Source organism: Gavialis gangeticus, unplaced genomic scaffold (assembly GCF_001723915.1).
Source record: "Gavialis gangeticus isolate Ggan-Ray unplaced genomic scaffold, GavGan_comp1, whole genome shotgun sequence".
Classification (NCBI taxonomy): Eukaryota; Metazoa; Chordata; order Crocodylia; family Gavialidae; genus Gavialis; species Gavialis gangeticus.
In genome coordinates this window covers 13,800,758-13,817,374 of record NW_017729014.1, presented here as the reverse complement: position 1 = coordinate 13,817,374, position 16,617 = coordinate 13,800,758, and the positions used below count along the sequence as shown (strand labels likewise).

At 54.6% G+C, this 16,617-nt stretch overlaps 1 protein-coding gene across 1 annotated transcript in view; it reads left to right on the top strand.

Annotated features, from left to right (window-relative positions):
- NOC2L (NOC2 like nucleolar associated transcriptional repressor) overlaps positions 1–16,617 on the top strand; it is a 94,655-nt gene that overhangs the window by 58,058 nt on the left and 19,980 nt on the right. The window contains exons 17-19 of the mRNA XM_019511553.1: positions 931–1,074; positions 7,162–7,275; positions 11,432–11,567. Of these exons, the coding sequence (XP_019367098.1) occupies positions 931–1,074; positions 7,162–7,275; positions 11,432–11,567 (394 nt within the window). The remainder of the gene's footprint in view (positions 1–930; positions 1,075–7,161; positions 7,276–11,431; positions 11,568–16,617) is intronic.

The window sequence follows — 16,617 nt, the reverse complement described above, 5'->3', positions numbered from 1 at the left end:
GGGAGACTGAGTTCACATAAGGACAAGGTTAGTCTTGTGCTGCACCAGGGGTTGGGCGGAGGGGGTTTGTTTAAAAAAAAAAAAAAAAAGCCCTCAATCTGGTTGCAATAAAACAGCCTGGCTGTCTCATAAAAGCGGAGCGTGTTTCCTGAGCGGAGAGCCGGCGGGGGCTGTTTCTCTGCGAGCAGGAGGGTCGGGCCCGGCACGGCAGGCAACCGCAGACTCTGTGGTTTCGGAGCAGGGCTGGCGTCTCTCCCAAGGCTTCCACTGGAGGCCTCGGCTCCAAGAAGCGTCGGCTTGTCGGGGCCTTGCATTGTCCACAGACAGGCTTTGGTTGCAACTCAGCGTGCGGTGGGCTTGTGGGTTTGTGCTCGTGAGGGAATGAAGCACAGGGATGGGGCAGCAGGCCCTGGGCCATTTTCACCCCAGGTGACTCCATGTTGACCTGCCATATGTTGGGCACTTGACCCCAGTTCAGTGCTCCCTCTGCTCTTCCAGACCTGGGTTTCTTCCACACAGCTTTTCTGGCGCCCCCAACCCTGCCCTGCACCCCGCCTCCTGCCCCTTGTCCTGTGGAAGCTGCAGTTCCCAGCCCACAGACTGTTTCCAGCCCGATGCTTGGACTCTGCTCTGGATGCTGTCTCCAGAAACAAGCTGCGATCAAGCATTCGGAGAGCTGTCCCACAGCAGAGCCCTCGAGCTGGACTCCATGCCAACATCTGCTCTGCTACATACGTTTGCACACATCCAACAGTGCTGACGGGACCCGGGCAGCCAACATGTGTAATAGCCAGGCAGTCCCTAGGAGCACGCAGGGAGATGAGTCCTGTGCTGCCCGTCTCTGGGGTGGGAGCCTGGTGGCTGCTTTGTTTGGAGAATCGGCTTATGGAAAATCTTAGCGTTTCTGTCCTTCTTCTCCCCCTCCCCTAGCTCAAGTCCTTCCTGAAGGGATGCAAGGTTGCCAACTACTGCAAGCCAATGCGGCAACTTCTGGAGAAGCTGCAGGAAAATGCTGCCTACATTGACAGCCGGCGCCAGAAAGCCACCTTTGGCGTGGCCAGCACGGAGGCTGTGGTGAGTCTGCAGCTTGGGGTTTGGGCTTCCTGGAAAGACGGTCAGACTCCAGCTGCTGGGGTCAAGGCAGTGGCAGGGGGAGGAGGGGCAAGGTCACGACGGCAGGAGTGAGCATGGTGTAGGGGGTGCATTCAAAAGCAACCGGGCCCTGTTGGAGGCTGTAAGTGGGCTCTGTGGCCAAGGGTGGCACGGAGAGCAAGGTCTGTTCCTGAAGCAGCAAGTAATGCAGATGTGGGCCTATGGGATGAAATTCCCTCTTTGCGTGGCCTAAACAGCATATAGGCCTGTTTTGCACATGCATGTGTGTGAAAGGGACAGAGACTGAGACAGAGCCAGGAGGATGGAAATCCTGTGCCAATATTTCCCGTCTACCCCTCCATTCCTCCCTCGGCCCCCCCTCACTCCCCTGTGCTGGCACCATGCTCGAATGCTTCTTGGCTGCGTGTAGTTGGAGATGCTTCTTCTTGCCTTCTCTCGCTTTGGCCTGTAGTCTGTCTGCACAAAGCCAGGCCCGCCGAGACAGTGGGAAGGGAAGGAGGATTGCCAAGGGAGGCCGATCAGGTCCCCTAATGCTGAAACTTCGCATTGTCTTGGCTTGAACCCTCTCTGGGATGGATATGCTATTTGAACTCTGCAGCCTGTGAATCTACAGCGGTGGAGGTGGGTGGGGGAATGAAGTAGGGCCAGCCGTTCCTTTTCCAGGTGAAAATACTTGAGCCTGCAAAATAGTCTGGGGTTGGAGTGAGCCAGAGGGAGCAGCACGCAGGTGAAAGCTCCACCTGTTAGCACCAAGCCGGGCATGGAGCAGGAGTTGTACTGCAGACTAATTTATCTTCAGACGCTCAGCTGTGGGGACTGCAGGGAAATTATCCTTTTAAATCCTGGCATATCAGCGCCAGGCCGCAGCCGCGTTGTTCTGGGATTAAGGGGCTGATGGAACTGGTTTTGAAGTGACTAAGTATGCTTTGGTTCTATAAATGCCGCTCTGGATCGGACTATCTCGCCAAAGGGATTAGTCTTCCCGGCTGGAGCGAGGTTTTTTTCCCTCGCAGGCAAAGCGGTGACCACCCACCTGCTCTGCAGAGGGGGAGATTGCAGCCTCTGGGGCTCTCACGAAGCACGGGGCTGAGGACGATCACATGCTAAATAAAAAGGGTTTGCAGCAGCGCTGCAATTATCTGCTCGCTCCCAGCAGCGCCGGCTGTATTCCTGTTTATCGCAACGTGGTGATTATTTTTAATGTCTCGCTGCCTGCGCAGGTGCCAGGTTGTATGTGGCACCTGCTCTCCCCAGGAGAGGCAGCACCTGGCTTTGGAAATGGCAGGCGTCAGCCAGACGTTGGCTGAGCCCAGGGGTGCATCTGCGGGTGGAACTGCATTGCGCAGCGTGGGTGAGCGTCAGGTTCAGAGACATACAGCAGCAGCCTGTGGGATGCCCCATGTTCCTAGGTTGCCTCTACGCTGCGGTGAGGCAAGCAGCATCATGAAGAGGAGGAGGGAGCATAGCTCCTGCCTGGAGCATTGCAGCAGCTAGTTGCTGAGCCCCTACTGCTCTCTGGCAGAAGGAGGGACAGCTCATCCCACGCTCCCCGGGCGAGGAGGGGACACTGTTGACCCATCTTCTTCCCCCACGAGGCAGGTTCTGTGGCCACTGCCCTGCAGACAGCCCATGTGGATGTCCAAGGAAGATGGCATGGTGTGGCGTGCCTCTCCGAGTCCAGGCTGAGCCTGCCTCCAAGCACCTGGTGCATGTGGGGCACAGGCACTCTTCCTCAACAAATCATCACTGCTGGAAAGGGGTGGGGGGAGAAGGCGCCCTGACGTATGCATGCATTCTCCAGGCCACAAGAGCAACTGAAAGCAAATGCTCTGGTGTTCCCAGCTAGCCTCATGTGCAAGCGCCCCGGGCAGCTGACAGCTCCACAGACGGGAGGTGGAAGTGACATCTCAAGGCCAAGCGTTTCTGCCCCCAAGCTGTTGCCTCGGTTCCCAGGCAGCTCTGGCCAGACAGAACCTGCTCATGAGATCCTGAATTTGCAGAGGAGTGGGTTTAACTGGCAGCCGGGCTCACAGGCGTGGCTGATTTTGAGTGCCGTGAGAGAGGGGCTTCGGGCACTTTTCCACTTGCCCCTCCCTTCTCTGCTGCCTGGGCCTTTTCTGCTGAGAAACAAGGGCTTTTGGGATTCATACGGGGGGCTATGGTGGTGCAGAGCCAACATTCACGGCCAAAGGAAGCCTGCAGTGGAGGAGCAGCCAGTGCTGTGACACCCCCGCAGCGTCCCCCAACTTGAGATTCAAACGGAGCTGTTTGCTTTTGCTCCCGAGGCACCGTGTGGCAGAGCCAGGGCTGCTCGGAGACGCAGGGCCGGATGCTAATCGGATTAATGCATTAATGAATATTTTCCTGGGCAGAAAACGGAGCCTGCTGCTCACGCTCACTCAAGACACGCTGCCTGCCAGCCCTGGCCACAGACTCCTTGGCACCGGTGCAGGTCGCTAGGGCAGCGGGATGAAGGGCAGGGAGGGGAAGGCGTGCAGCCAGGGCTACAGGCAGCTGCGTCTGCTGAAACCCAAGGGAACGTGTTGTCCTCTGGGCTGGTTCTGGCGTGTGCCCTGGGCATGCCTTCTGCTGTCCTAGCCGTTCTCGCACTTTCCTGGGTCTCGTACCCATTTTGAGACAATATGCTGCTGTGGACAATAAGAAAAGTAATGCTTGATCCCACTAAAACCACAGCAGGACCTTCTCGCAACACAGGCTCCATGGAGAATGGCTCTTTGTTTTCTTAATCTTATTCCCTCCCTTTATATTTGCCCTTCCTTTTCTGTTGTTTCCTCTCGTGGACCCCCAAGGTTCACAGCCTACCCTTCAGTCTACATAGCCTAAGTTGTGAAACCACAAGGCAGAGGATGCTCAGCTTGCAGGGAACAGAATCGCAGCCATGTGAGGGGGTTCGGGAGAGGACGGGGTGTAGCTGACACCTTCAGTTCAAGCTGCCTCAGAAGATGAAGTCTTCCATTTCAACAGGGAGACTTCAGAGAGAACTTCAGCCCACCGGGCACTTGTGGACAAAGAAGCAGTTGCTCCAGTGCCAGGTGGTGGCATAGCCCCTAAGCGATGAGGGTGGACTGGAGGTGCCTACACGTGACTGCAGTCAGGCCAGTCTAGGCTCTCGCTCCCTGCCACGCGTCGCAGAGGGGGCTGCATTTCATTAAAGCCCAGGCGAGGAAGTCCTCGTGACCTATGAGAGATCACAGCCCCACAGCATTGCTGTCTGTGGATGCAGCACTGCCTTTCGACCTGGGCTTGCAGTGAAACAGCAGCCAGCTGTTGCGCGCTGTGGGACCCCCCTCCCAGAACGGAGGATGCAGCTCAGGAACAAGCAATTCCACAAAATTCCCATGAGAGCAGAGCACCACATTGGAAGTACCCTGCCGGGTCAAGGGGTGAGCCTGTGTCCAAAAGGAGCAAGCATTTCGAACCGTCAGCGAGTTGCCATCACTGAAGAATCCTACCAGGAGGACCGCTGCCCAGGGAAACTTCCTGCTGAGTGTGAAGTGAGGGAGCATGGGGGAGATGCAAGAGCCAGGGCAGCCCACGGGAGTGGTGAGGCAGAGCTCTGCATGCCGGCTGCCCCTAAAAAAGGCAGCAGTAGAGTGGCCTCTGGAGGAGGCCTTACCAGTTGAAGTCGGGCTTATCACAGCGATGGAAGTGCAGCCTCTGGATCGGTTGCAGTTGAAACCCAGTGATGTTCCAGCATGTTGGGCACACGGCAAAGAGCCCTTCTTCAGCAGAAAAGCCACTCCCAAGGACAAGCCATACTCGGATGCTTCATCTAAATGCTCGATTATGGTTAGAAGGCAAAAGAGATCTCTAGGAGAAAACATCCCCATGCTGCTCGGGGATTGCCACTCCTGCCTGATGGGTGGGAGGGAGCAAGAGCAGAGCTGGGTTGTCTGAGAGCAGGCATCTACAGGGACACATGCCAGTAGACGCCAGCCTCCTGCTTGGTCAGCATGTTGAAGAAGGGTTGTGGGTAGCTGGACCGCAGACGCAGGCTCTGGTCATGCTGTCTGGAGCCGGGTTGCAAACACTCCCAGGAGGGGGATGTGAATCTGGGGCCTGTCCTTCCTGGAAAGGGCCTGCTCAGCTGGAAGCTGTGGTATCAGTGGTGCCCATCCCGGGACATGGAGTGGGATTCTGCCTCATTAGAGCATGGATGACACGAGTCACCCAAGTGCGGCTTCTGGGGCCGGTTGCAGAGACCACAGATCCTGTGTTTCCGCTCCCAGGTGTGCTGTAGCCCCTGGGCTATATGCCTTGCTGCAGCTCCGTGGATGCAGGCTGACTCTCCACCAGGGAATGGAGCTGCCCTGATTTAAGGAGCTGCCAACTCTCTGCTGCCTCTGCCTTAAAATTCTTCAGATAAACCTTTCCCCCTCCAGACACAGCCCTGAACAGGGGAGCCCACGCTCTGCAGTATCTCGCCAGGAGGAGCTGCTCCCGCGGGCTGAGCCCGCAGACAGAATCAGGGTTTTCAAGCAGTGCCACAGGAGAGATGGGCTGGAAGTGCCTTTTTTGTTGCTGGCGCACTCTCCTGAGTGCCAGATGAGGGCACCGTGCTGCTGCCCAGCACATGCCAGCTTGCTTAGTTCACTCAGGTGCCAATCTCTCTCCTGCTTTGCCCGGCACTGAATGGATCTGCATTCATCTCCATCCTGTCACTACTCCCCTCATCCTCCTTCTCCCGCTCCTCCTGATTGCTACCTACACTTGTTGTCTCTCCTTACATTAGATTGTCTCTACGATGTGCTTGCCCGACGCCTCTGGGCGCTGCTGTAATCCAGATAATAAGGTACAGATCTATGTGGGATCTGAGTTAAAGCAGCGCTGCCAGGTTGAAAAGCATGCGTTTGAATTCGGCGTGTCCTCTCCCTCTCTCGGTAATCGCATTCCCGATGATTAAAGCTGCAGGAATTTCTAACCATCTAATTTACTTCCCACTATTTATGGCACTTGCATCTCCTGGTTCCCTCTGCTCGGGCAGTAAAAACAGATGCGGTGGTTCTCGCTCTCTGCTTTCGCAGACGGGGAAATGTTTGCTTCGGAAATAAATGCTTTGGCCAGAGACTTAAAACCCAATCAGCCCTCCCTTGAATGCGGCTTGGAAAATGCCGGCTTGAGGTTTCTAACAGCAACAAAATCCTGGGTTTTGGGACCAAGTTTGCCCTGAGCCATCGCCAGGCCAGACGCGGAGCCCAGAGATTCCAGCGGCTGAAAATCCCCCTGCGCTCTGCCCTCCAGTTGTGCTTGAAGCTGTGGCTCTTTCTTCAGTGCTGCTAACTGCTGTGTTTGTGTCTCCTTCCCAAAGCCATGTAGTGCAGGGGGGTCTCAATTCAGGGTCAGAGCTTTGCAGGGGAGACATTAAAAGAAGAGCCTGCAGAGAATCAGGCCCCTTCTCGTAGGGGCCTAACTATGGGTCTAAAAAACCATAAGACTGCCAGGCTTAAGAGCCTTGTTGCACGTCCTTCTCTGCAAAGCACCCAGTGTGCAGTGCACCCAGCTCTGACTCCTCCGCGAATGCCAGCGGTGTCTGCATCCTGAAGCCCTTGGGAGTTAAACCGTGCAGGCTGGTGAGCTCCGTCAGGCTGCCCAGAGCAAGTGATTTTTTTGGGTGATCTCATTCCTTTTTGGGAATGTCCAAATGAACCCTGAAGGGGGTGTGGATTTTGGACACTGCTGAGCCACTGGTCCCAATACTCATATTCTTTAAGGTGTCCCTAGCCGCTTCTGCTCCCAGCTGTTGTTTGCATGGGGCAGCTTTGTCCGTGGCCTTAGCATATGTCCCCCAGCCCAGCTGGCACTGGCAGTGCTGTGTGGCAAGTCCCATTCGTGACAATGTTTTCACCCAAATGAGGGCTCTAAATCTTCACAGCTCCCAGCCCTGGCTCCATAGACTCGCTCGTGGTTCAAAAGAATAAAGCCCGGGTCTGCTCAGAGCAGGCCCTGAGGCTGGGCGCAGACTCCCTTGTTAGCCCTGGGACATCCCACGAAGCCTAAAGCCGGTGTCGTCCTCTTCTTTCCCCGCAGGAGCGGTGGGAGAGGCAGGTCCAAGAGGAGGGAACACCGCTGACCAAGTACTATGTGCAGTGGAAGAAACTGAGGGAAAAGGAGATCCAGTTGGAAATCAGCGGCAAAGAAAGGGTAAGGGTCAATCCCAGGGCTGGCTCCAGGGACAGCCCTGCTCTAGCAGAGGCCTGGTTCCTCTGCGGTGTGAGTAAGAGATGCTCTCTCTCTGGGGGGAGCGTGGGTGGGTTGCATGCCTGGGCAACCGGTGGGGAGTTGTGAGCCCTTGGCTTCCTTCTGCAACCTCTCTTGGGTCCCCAGCCCAGCTGCAGCCTTCATGTCTGCTCCCGGGGCCATGCTTTCCCTGGCTGAGTGAGGCAGACATGGAGGTGGGGAGAGGTGGTGATGGCATAAGGAGTCCCTTCTTTCTGGTGCTTTATGGGAAAGTTACGTGCTGCCCAGAATCACCCTGGCACCACCCAGCTTCCTGGCGTCCCTCCTCATGATGGCAGACTTGAACTTCTCCACGTGCTTGGAGCTGTGTTCGGTTCAGGGGCTTTCACTGGACCCTTCCCCTGTTTACAGACAAAGCTTGTCAGGCACTCTCAGTTGCTATATATTCTCTGCGGATGCAGTTTTTGGGGGGGGGCTGGAATAGTTTGGGCCACACCACAGCCCTCTACACCGCCAGGCCTCGGCTCTGCCGATCTAGATGATGCTGTGGCTGCCTCCATTTCTCACGTACCCTCTGCTGCCAGCTGGTCCTGGCAGAGCATGGCCAGGATCTGTGAGACACCTGGGGGTGCTCTCCCCTCCATGTCAAGTAGCTAATGCACTGGAAATGGCTGAGCTGGGATGCCTGGGCAGGGAGCCTGCAATAGATAGTGTCACCAGGGTGGATGGGAACAGCAAACAGAGTCCGTGGGGTGTGATTCTGGGCTCCCAATGGAGTCATGGTGGTGGGAGACAACCTGGGGGACCCTGGGTGTGTTCAGAGTCCCTCGCTGGGAGCTGGTCCTCCTGTAGCACATGTAGCAGCTATCCTGGACTGCAGGTGGGGCTCAGCCCAGCACAGCTGTCCCCAGGAGCTGAAAAGGAGATAGCCCAGCTGTGCAGGCCAGGCTCAAATCTTTCATGGAGGAGCAGGAGGCAGAGGGGGTATCTGTTGCCAGCAGGAAGGGGGTGGGCGAGGTGAGAGCTCCCTCAGGCAGGTTTCCCCCCAGGGAGCCGGGGCAGCAGGTAAAGGGAGAAGCCGGGGATTGTTTCAGCCCCTGCGGGAGTGGGAGGAACAGACAGCCGACCTGGAACGGCTGGGTCTGACGGGAGGCTTCAGCCAGGCCGGCTGCTGCCTGCCATCGCCATTCAGGGAGTAGGGCTGTTGTCTCTCTCGGCAGGGGGCTGCTGTCTTAATGATGCGCCATTGTGCGCTCCAGCAGGGCGCACAGCACCACGAGGCCCATTAGGGCTGTGAAAATCCATGTCCCATTAGCAGCCATTGAAACAGAAAGAGCTCCGCCTGGCTCCGAGCTGCGAGATGCAACTCGGTGTCGTCACACTGACCCCGGCTGTCAGCTCCGCTCCCTTCTCACAGCGGGACCTAATGGGATGCGGGCTAATCGGCAGTGCGAGAGGCTGAGAAGAGGAGCTCCCTTGCTGGTAGATGGAGGCCTGGCCCCTGGCTTGCCAGGTTACAGCTGCAGCACAACGTGTCTGGGCTGTGCTGTGGAGGGCTCTGTCGCTTGTTGGCTGGTTGATGCACTGGCTGAAATCATCCTGAAGATGCCCGACTGGGGTCCTTGAGAGCAGGCGAAGTGTGGGGGGCAGCCCACTTCTGAGAGTGGGGCCCCTGGTAAGAAGCCACCAGCTGGGCATGATGGAAGTTAAGTCCCCCAGCAGCACAAGTTGCTTTTGAAGTGTAGGCTCGTGTTAACACCCTGGCAGTGAATGGAGTCTGGGACCCTGCCATACAGGGTGCTGAAGAGGCCCTGTGCAAAGAGCCCTCCCAGCCTGGAACAGCTTGCATGCCATGGAAATGTCAGGTAGCTGCGCCCGGTGCAAAATGCTGAGGCATCGGCCGCTCCTCCCCTCCACGCAGGCGGTGCATGAGCTGTGCATTGCTCAAACCCAGTTCCTTTTCCCCTGAAAACCTTGCTGTGCTGCCTGTTGCCTGCAAACAGGTCATATTCAGGCTCTTAATGAAACGAAAGGGAGGGGCAGAGAAAATCTCAGATGCCTTCTGCATTTTATTGGCATGACTGAGGAAGCCTGATTTTTCCCTCCTGATTTTTCCCTGCTCATTAGAATACAAATACCTGGTCCCGGCAGTTCTTCCTTCCCTGAGGGTCTTGCACAGGAACGGGGCACCCCAGGAGCCTGAAACGTGAGACTCCGTTCTCCTTGCCTCCAGCGAAGCCATGGAGGGAGTTACATGATGGGAAACCAGGCCTTCATAAACAGCTGCTGCTCAGAGCAGATTGAAGCTGTCCACGTATCCTAGAGGTCAGCATTGGGACCAGAGCTGTGCAATATATTCATGAATGATTTAGCCAAGAGAGCTGATGATGGTGTTTGGCTTAGTGACAGTACACAGCACTGCAAGGACGGCCCCAGGGAAGTTGGTAAAGGTGCAGGATTGGGCAGTGTAGCTTGCAGGTGCTGCATGGTCTTGAGCTGTGTCTGGTCCTCCCAGGCACCCATCCCAGTGACAGTGGGTGAAGTGGAATTGGGATCCATGTGAGCTGCACTTGGAGTCTGTGGGGCTGCCAAGGAGGGATGTGGGCATCCTCCAGAGAGCTCGGTGGAGAAACCTGCCAGGTGCACTGTGAAAGACTGAAAATACAGAGCGGCCTTGGGCTGGCATTGAGCTCCATGGCCTTGGGGGTTTGCACACTTGCTTTGCACATGTATGCTGCTGCACTTGTGTTTAACCAGTCCTCTGCTTAGTACTCGCATGTAGCCAGCCAGCGAACCACTACTCGTTACACATGCATGGCCACAGCATGGCATGTGGCATGTTGAGTTTCCGAGTTGAAGGCCAACCAGATTTTTGTCTTTAGATATGAAGTAACAGTTTCATCTTCTCTGGGCCCCTGCATCCGTTGCCTTGCTACAAGTAAAATCATCAGTGGAGGTGACAGCAGCACAGGTTGTACTGCTTTGTGAAATAGCCACAAAGCATGCGACAGTCAAGGCACCTAATCTTCTTGCTTGCCCATGAGGTGATGGTTACAGTGAGAGTGTTTCCTTGCCCATCCCAAAGATGCTTTGTCTTAGACCAAGGTTAGGGTGCAAGGCAGAGAGATTGCAAAGCCAAGGACCGTTCACATGGGCAGAAGTTGACTGGGTATGCATGGCTACTCCTGTGATGCAGCTTGCAGGGACATTGTGCTTGTCTGCAGAGCTGGTGGCTGCCTCTCCTTGAGCCAGCACTGCCAACAGCCCTTACCTCAGAAATAAAGCACAAGGTGGCAAAATGGAGTTAGCTCTTGCTAGTTTGGGGAGCAAACATGTCTTAGTACCAGCCTGGTACCATGCTTATCCTTGGCGCTTTTACCCAAATGGCCCTGTGGGACAGTGCCAGCTGTAGCTGGGCGGCTCTAAAAATGAAAGAAGTTAAAGCAGAGGTGGGTAGCATTTGACACTGCGAATTCTTGCCATTTAACCCTGTTCAGATAAGGGTTACATGACAATGCAGCAAAAGAGAAGCCCAGGGCATTTCTTTGCTATAGTTCCCTCTCTGCCTTATTGGCACTTGGCTACTCCAGAGCTGGCGGGTGCTGAGACCGTCCAGACCACCACTCTGTTCTGCTCTGCTCTCTATGATCAGCACTTCTGGGGACAGGCAGGGCTTTAAATCCAAGAGCCGGGGACAGAAGAAGATGCAGCCATGTACTCACGCTCATCAGAAGGTTCTTGAGTGCCCCAGGGCTGCACCCTACATTCAGCTGGACTCAGTGCAAAGGAGGTGGGTTTTCCCCTTCCTGAAAGACTTGCAATGGGGTTTTACCCAGCAGATGGCCCGGAAGCAGCAGCTGTTTGTCAGCAGCACCCCGGAGTGGAGATGCTTTGCATGCCGTAATGGACCTTCATAACTGCCTCCACCCTAGGGCATCTGCTGCTTTCCAGGGTGATCCTTCACCTTCTGGCACTAGGGGTTTCACTTGCTGAGCTCCTGGCTTTGACCCCAGTGCTGCATGGCTAATTGCAGCTGGGGCTGGGCCCACCCTGTGATGGGAAAGCAGAAGCTAAATATGTTTTCACTGATCCTTTCTTTTCTCTCTCTTCCCCTACCTAGCTTGAAGACCTGAATTTCCCAGAAATCAAGCGCAAGCGGCTAGAGGATAGGAAGGAGGAAGACCACAAGGAATTCAAGGATCTCTTTGAGTTGGACAGCGACTCTGACGAGGAGAGCGGTGGATTCTCTGTGAAAGGTACTGGGCTGGGGCTGAACCAGGGGTCTGCGCTCACTTCATCTGTGCATAAATCAGGCCCCATCACACGGGCATCACATGGCATGGCTCTGTCTCACATGGCTTGGGGATGCAGAGTGTGGCAGCGCAGTTGCTTTGTGGAGGCTTTGGAAACCAGCACAGGGAAGCTGGTTCAGTGTCATCCATCTTACCGCTTCATTCTTAGTGCCTTTATCCAGCTCACTCTAAAATCCCCATTACCTTTGGCCCCCATCTGCCCCTTTCCCTCTTATCCCACTGCCTCAGCACCAAGGGGTGCTAAGATCGGCCGTTGTCTCTGAATCCAGCCCCAGAGGTGTTTACCCAGAAAGGGGGCCTACTCTCCCCAGCTCCTGCAGTGCAGCTGAGGTGTGTCACTAGAGAGTGGCTCTAAGCTAGATCCATGCACTGGTCATTTGTCCCTTGCGTCTGCAGCCTGCATGGAGCTTTGGCAACAACCCGACCTTTCAGATAATGGGATGTTTATGGACCTTTCCAGCAGCACTGTTTGGTCTCATGTCTCTGCAGCTCTCTCCCCTCCATAAAATGGGGATTTGTGGCCCTGTCCTACCTCACAAAGGTGTTTAGGCTAAATACAGTAAAGAGAGGTCACTTGAATATCACAGTAAATGAGACCATAGGAATTGCCAGGTCCCACCACTGCCAACTTTCAGACCTGAGACCACACTGGAGAGCAGGGTTAACCACACACCCTTGAATCCTTGTAGGAAACTTTCTGGTGGCTTAAAGTATAAAAAAAATAGTTTTCCACGGGGCAGGGAAGTTTAGGCCAGCAGAAAGAATGGGACAGAGTCATTCACCAGCTGACCGCTAGGGGTCTGCAGTAAATTGTGGAACCTGTTTAAGTGCTCGGGAAAACTTTTCCATTCCTCCTTTAATGGGAATTTTGCCTCAAAGTGTTTTCTGAATAACTTGTCCCTACTTATCATAGGGGGAAGGCACTTGCAAGCAATCAGGATCTACCTTTTTTCTTCAGGAGTTCACCTGCTCCTGTGTCTCGTTCCACGTGTCAGGCTCTAACTTTTTGTGTGGGGCAGTGATTATGGGGTACAAGAGTAAATTCTGATGTTTGGTGGAGAATTAGGCTGGTGAAGTAGATAAAACCGTGCCTCCATTGCAGGTGTCCCTCATATACTGCAGAGACCTCTCCCTGTGTCAGACAGGGTTTTTAACTGATGGGTTTTGCAAGTGTCCTTAGTAATAAAGAGGAGCAAGGAAACATAGAAAGCCCCCCCCGCCCAGAGCTCATTCCAGTGGAGCCTTGAGGTAGCTCTGGGTCTCCACAGCTTCAGAGACCTGCCCACCAAACTGATGCTTCCCAGGCAGATGTCATTGGTCTCCCAAGGACCTGCTGTCTTCACCCTTGGAAGGCACTATTCCCCACAGCCCAGCAACAGCAGTGGGCTGTAGCTCTGTCTCTTGGTACCAGTCCCTGGTAAAAACCACGCCAGCCTTTCTGTCCTGGGGCTTCACGGGCTCACCAGAAATGTCCAATGAAGGTAACACTTCATGGTGTACAGCTGGCCTTGGTAGCTTCTCCCAGCATGCGCATGTTTGGTGTCGGTTCAGCCAGCCCCTGGGGGCCTTTGTGCAACAGGTGCACATTGTCAAGAGCACTTCATGCGGGGCAAGGCTTGCACCAGGCCTGTGTGGGAAGAGCACCTCTCGTTGAGGGGCCAGGTGTACAATTCAGCCTTGCGTTATTATATCAGTAAGGACAGTGGTCTCTGCCATTCCTAGCCTGGCTTGCAGGGTGATAAGTGACAGGGCCTGAACACAACCTGCAGCTTGAAGTGGGCTGCTTTTGGCAGCCAGTCGAAGCTCTGAGGCCTCGCGTGGAGGTGACAGAGCAGCAGGATGGGGGTGGGGGTGGAGGGTGGCTCGTGCCTCGGGGGACACGAATCAGGGTGCACAATGAGCCCTTGTCCTCTGCACTCAGCAGCTGTCAGTGTTGACCGCAGATGGAGGTGAGTCGGAGCGTGGTTGCCCCTGTCATCAGCGCCAGCATTTGCAACCTTGGAGCCAGCTATTGTTGTAATGTCTGGGGGGAAGGGGAGGACTTGCCGAATGAAACAGAAGTGCAGAGCTTGCACTGCTGCCTTTGCCCTCCACCCCACTCCTCCCTAGCCCACATGCCCCAGTTGCAGCCCTTCTGTGCTGATTTGACCTGGGGAGTTCTCAGCCCTTCTCCCCATGGCGCACACGTGGAGGAGAGGGGGCAGGGTCTGGAGGGGCAAAAGACTTTTGGTTGGCCTTTAACATTAAATCAGCACTTGCTCCTTGTGTCCTCTTTATCCCTGAGCAGCAGGGGATCTTGCTGGATCCTGATCTCGTTATATTATTAAGCTGCACACCAGGCAGAGGTGCTGTACTGGCCCATCTCAGAGCCCTGCCGATGCCAGCGATCTGCCCTCGGGAGACAAGCGGCAGCGCCTGCCTGCTCTGGGATCTCTGCACTGACGCCCAGCTCCTTCAAACACGGACACGAGTGTCTGTCCAGTGGGTCCCTCAGCCACTTGGCCCTGCCAGCTCTGTCCTCCAGGCTGTGGGCACAGGAGCAGGGAGTGGCTTAGACGCATGACACCTTCCCGCAGTGCAAGGGTAATGTAAGGAGCAACAACAGCAGCATGTGGTCAAAACAGCCTAGATGATTTAGAGCCTTCTTCCCTTAGTTTTGCTCTGGATATGTCTCATGCCAGACATGCAGTAGCCGAGAATTGATCTGAGAGGTAGTAAGCCATGTTAGTAAGGCAGTGTTTAGATGCACCTTATAGACTAGTTAAATAAGAGATATATGTGGAGCATAGGCTTTCGTGAACTTGAGCTGTGAAAGAATAAGCATAGATCAGTGTATAAAGTGGAGTATTTGAATCAAATCAAAATCAAATCATTTACTCTACTTTATACACTGATCTATGCTTGTCCCTTCACAGCATCTGATGAAGTGAGCCCGAGTTCACAAAAGCTTATGCTTTCTCTGTATACCTTATTTAGTTAGTCTGGGGTGCATATCTACCCTGCCGGGGAACAAAAACATTTAGGAGTTGCTCCAGGAAACCCAGGGTGGTGAATTAAAAACTGATGTAAATGATTTAAAAACTGATGCGTCTTTGCATCAAGAATGATGTGGACAGTTTGGAAAGAGTCCAGTGCAGAGCAAGAGAAATGATTAGGGACCTGGGAGGTAAGACTCACGAGGAAAGGCTGAAAGAACTAGGGTTATTTAGTCTGGAGAAGAGGAGACTGAAGGGGGATTTGATAGCAGCCTTCAAATACCTGAAGGGCGATTACAGAGAGGGTAAGTTCTTCTCTGTGGCCGAAAGGGACCGGACTAGGAGCAGTGGCCTCCAGCTGGAGCAGGAGAGATTTAGGTTGGGGATGAGGAAGAACTTTCTGCCTTTGAGGCTGATCAAGCATTGAAGCAGGCTGCCCAGAGAGGTTGTGGAAATATCCATCCTTGCAAGTTTTCAAGAGCAGGTTGGACAGACTTGTGGCTCGGATGGTCAGGGACGATCTGCCTTGAACTGGATCTGGACTAGATGCCCTTGTGACATCCCTTCCAGCCTTAATTTCCTGTGATCCTGTATGGCCTGAGTTTAGGATGAGTAAGATCAAGCATCCAGCTGAGCAACAACATCCAGCACTGTCCTCATCAGTGCTGAAATGGAAGAGTCTTGGGGAGACTTAAAGCGTTGGGTTTCAGGGCTCACCCCGTCTCTAGCTGTTCAGACTGGGAGGAGACCTTCTCCAGGGAGAAAATATTGCCCATGGGCCAACTCTGGGCTTCTTTACCCTTGAGTGTGGCTGCCGTTAGGGACAGGAGGCTGGACTCGTTGAATCCCTGTGTGCAAATCAGAGCCACGCTCATACAATGGTATAGACAGGAGGAAGCAGTCTGCCCCCTTCCTTTACCCCACCTCAGGCAGCATCTGGTTTACTACCATCACTGTGGCTTGCTGGGGGGACGCAGGGAAGCAGTCGAATTGCCTCCTGTTCTTAGCCAGAGACGAGACATTTGAAAGGGAGATGCCCTTTCAGGTGATAGAGAGGTTCGTGGGTGTTTTGCCCAGCCAGACACTAGCCTGCATCCAGACCAGTGGAAAATCAAATGTTAATCGCCAGGAAATTATCCATTTTCTGTTAATTAGCTGCTGTTCACAGCCCCCTCGCTCCTCTTTTTTTTTTTTAAATTAAATATTGCAGTACTTAAGTGCTCATTACAATTTACAGCGACCGTAATCTCTCTGGAGCAGGGTTAGCTGGGAGAGCAGCTGGACTCCGGGGTTAACCATGACTAACGAAAATACCTTGCTTGTTAACTCCCATCTAACGAAGGCGAGGCTGGCAGAGCAGATTAGACCTTGCTATTCGAGGGTTTTCTTCCCATGCCTGTTTCTAGTTTTGAGAGAGGCTAAGAAAAATGCAAAATAAACAGCAAAGGGAAATCTGGTGAATAGAATGGGGCGGAGGGATGTGGTTCAGCGCCGGGCACGTCCACCTCAGCGCTCTCCCTCTTTCCCAGGCCACGCCGTTGGGAAGCTCATAGCTACACGGTTTCCTTTTGCAGCTGACTTACAATGCCAGCCGCTGGCCCCGTGCATCTCGCCACAAAATCCATCTTTGCAAGTCCACAGAGTGGGGACCAGGGATACAAGGGGAGTCGCTCACTTTATCACCATAACTGCAGCTGCTGCCTCACAGACGACCCGGGCGGTTCAGCACAAGCCCCAGCCCCGCAAGGTCTCGCATACGTGCTCAACCTTGAGTAGGCCTGCTGTTCGTAGGTACCCCCAGCTCACTCGGCCTCTGGAGCAGGGCGCATGCTTAGGGGTTGGGGCCTGGGCTTGGGGACAGGGCCGTCTGTGAGCACATGCACAGGGTCTGGGCTGCAGTGACCCAGTAAGCAGCGTCCGCCTGAATTTCTCAGGGTGTTTGGGCAAGTGCAAACCTCCCCCAAGCCACATCATAACTGGCTTCCCTTGTCGCCCATGCACATACATGCCCTCATTCA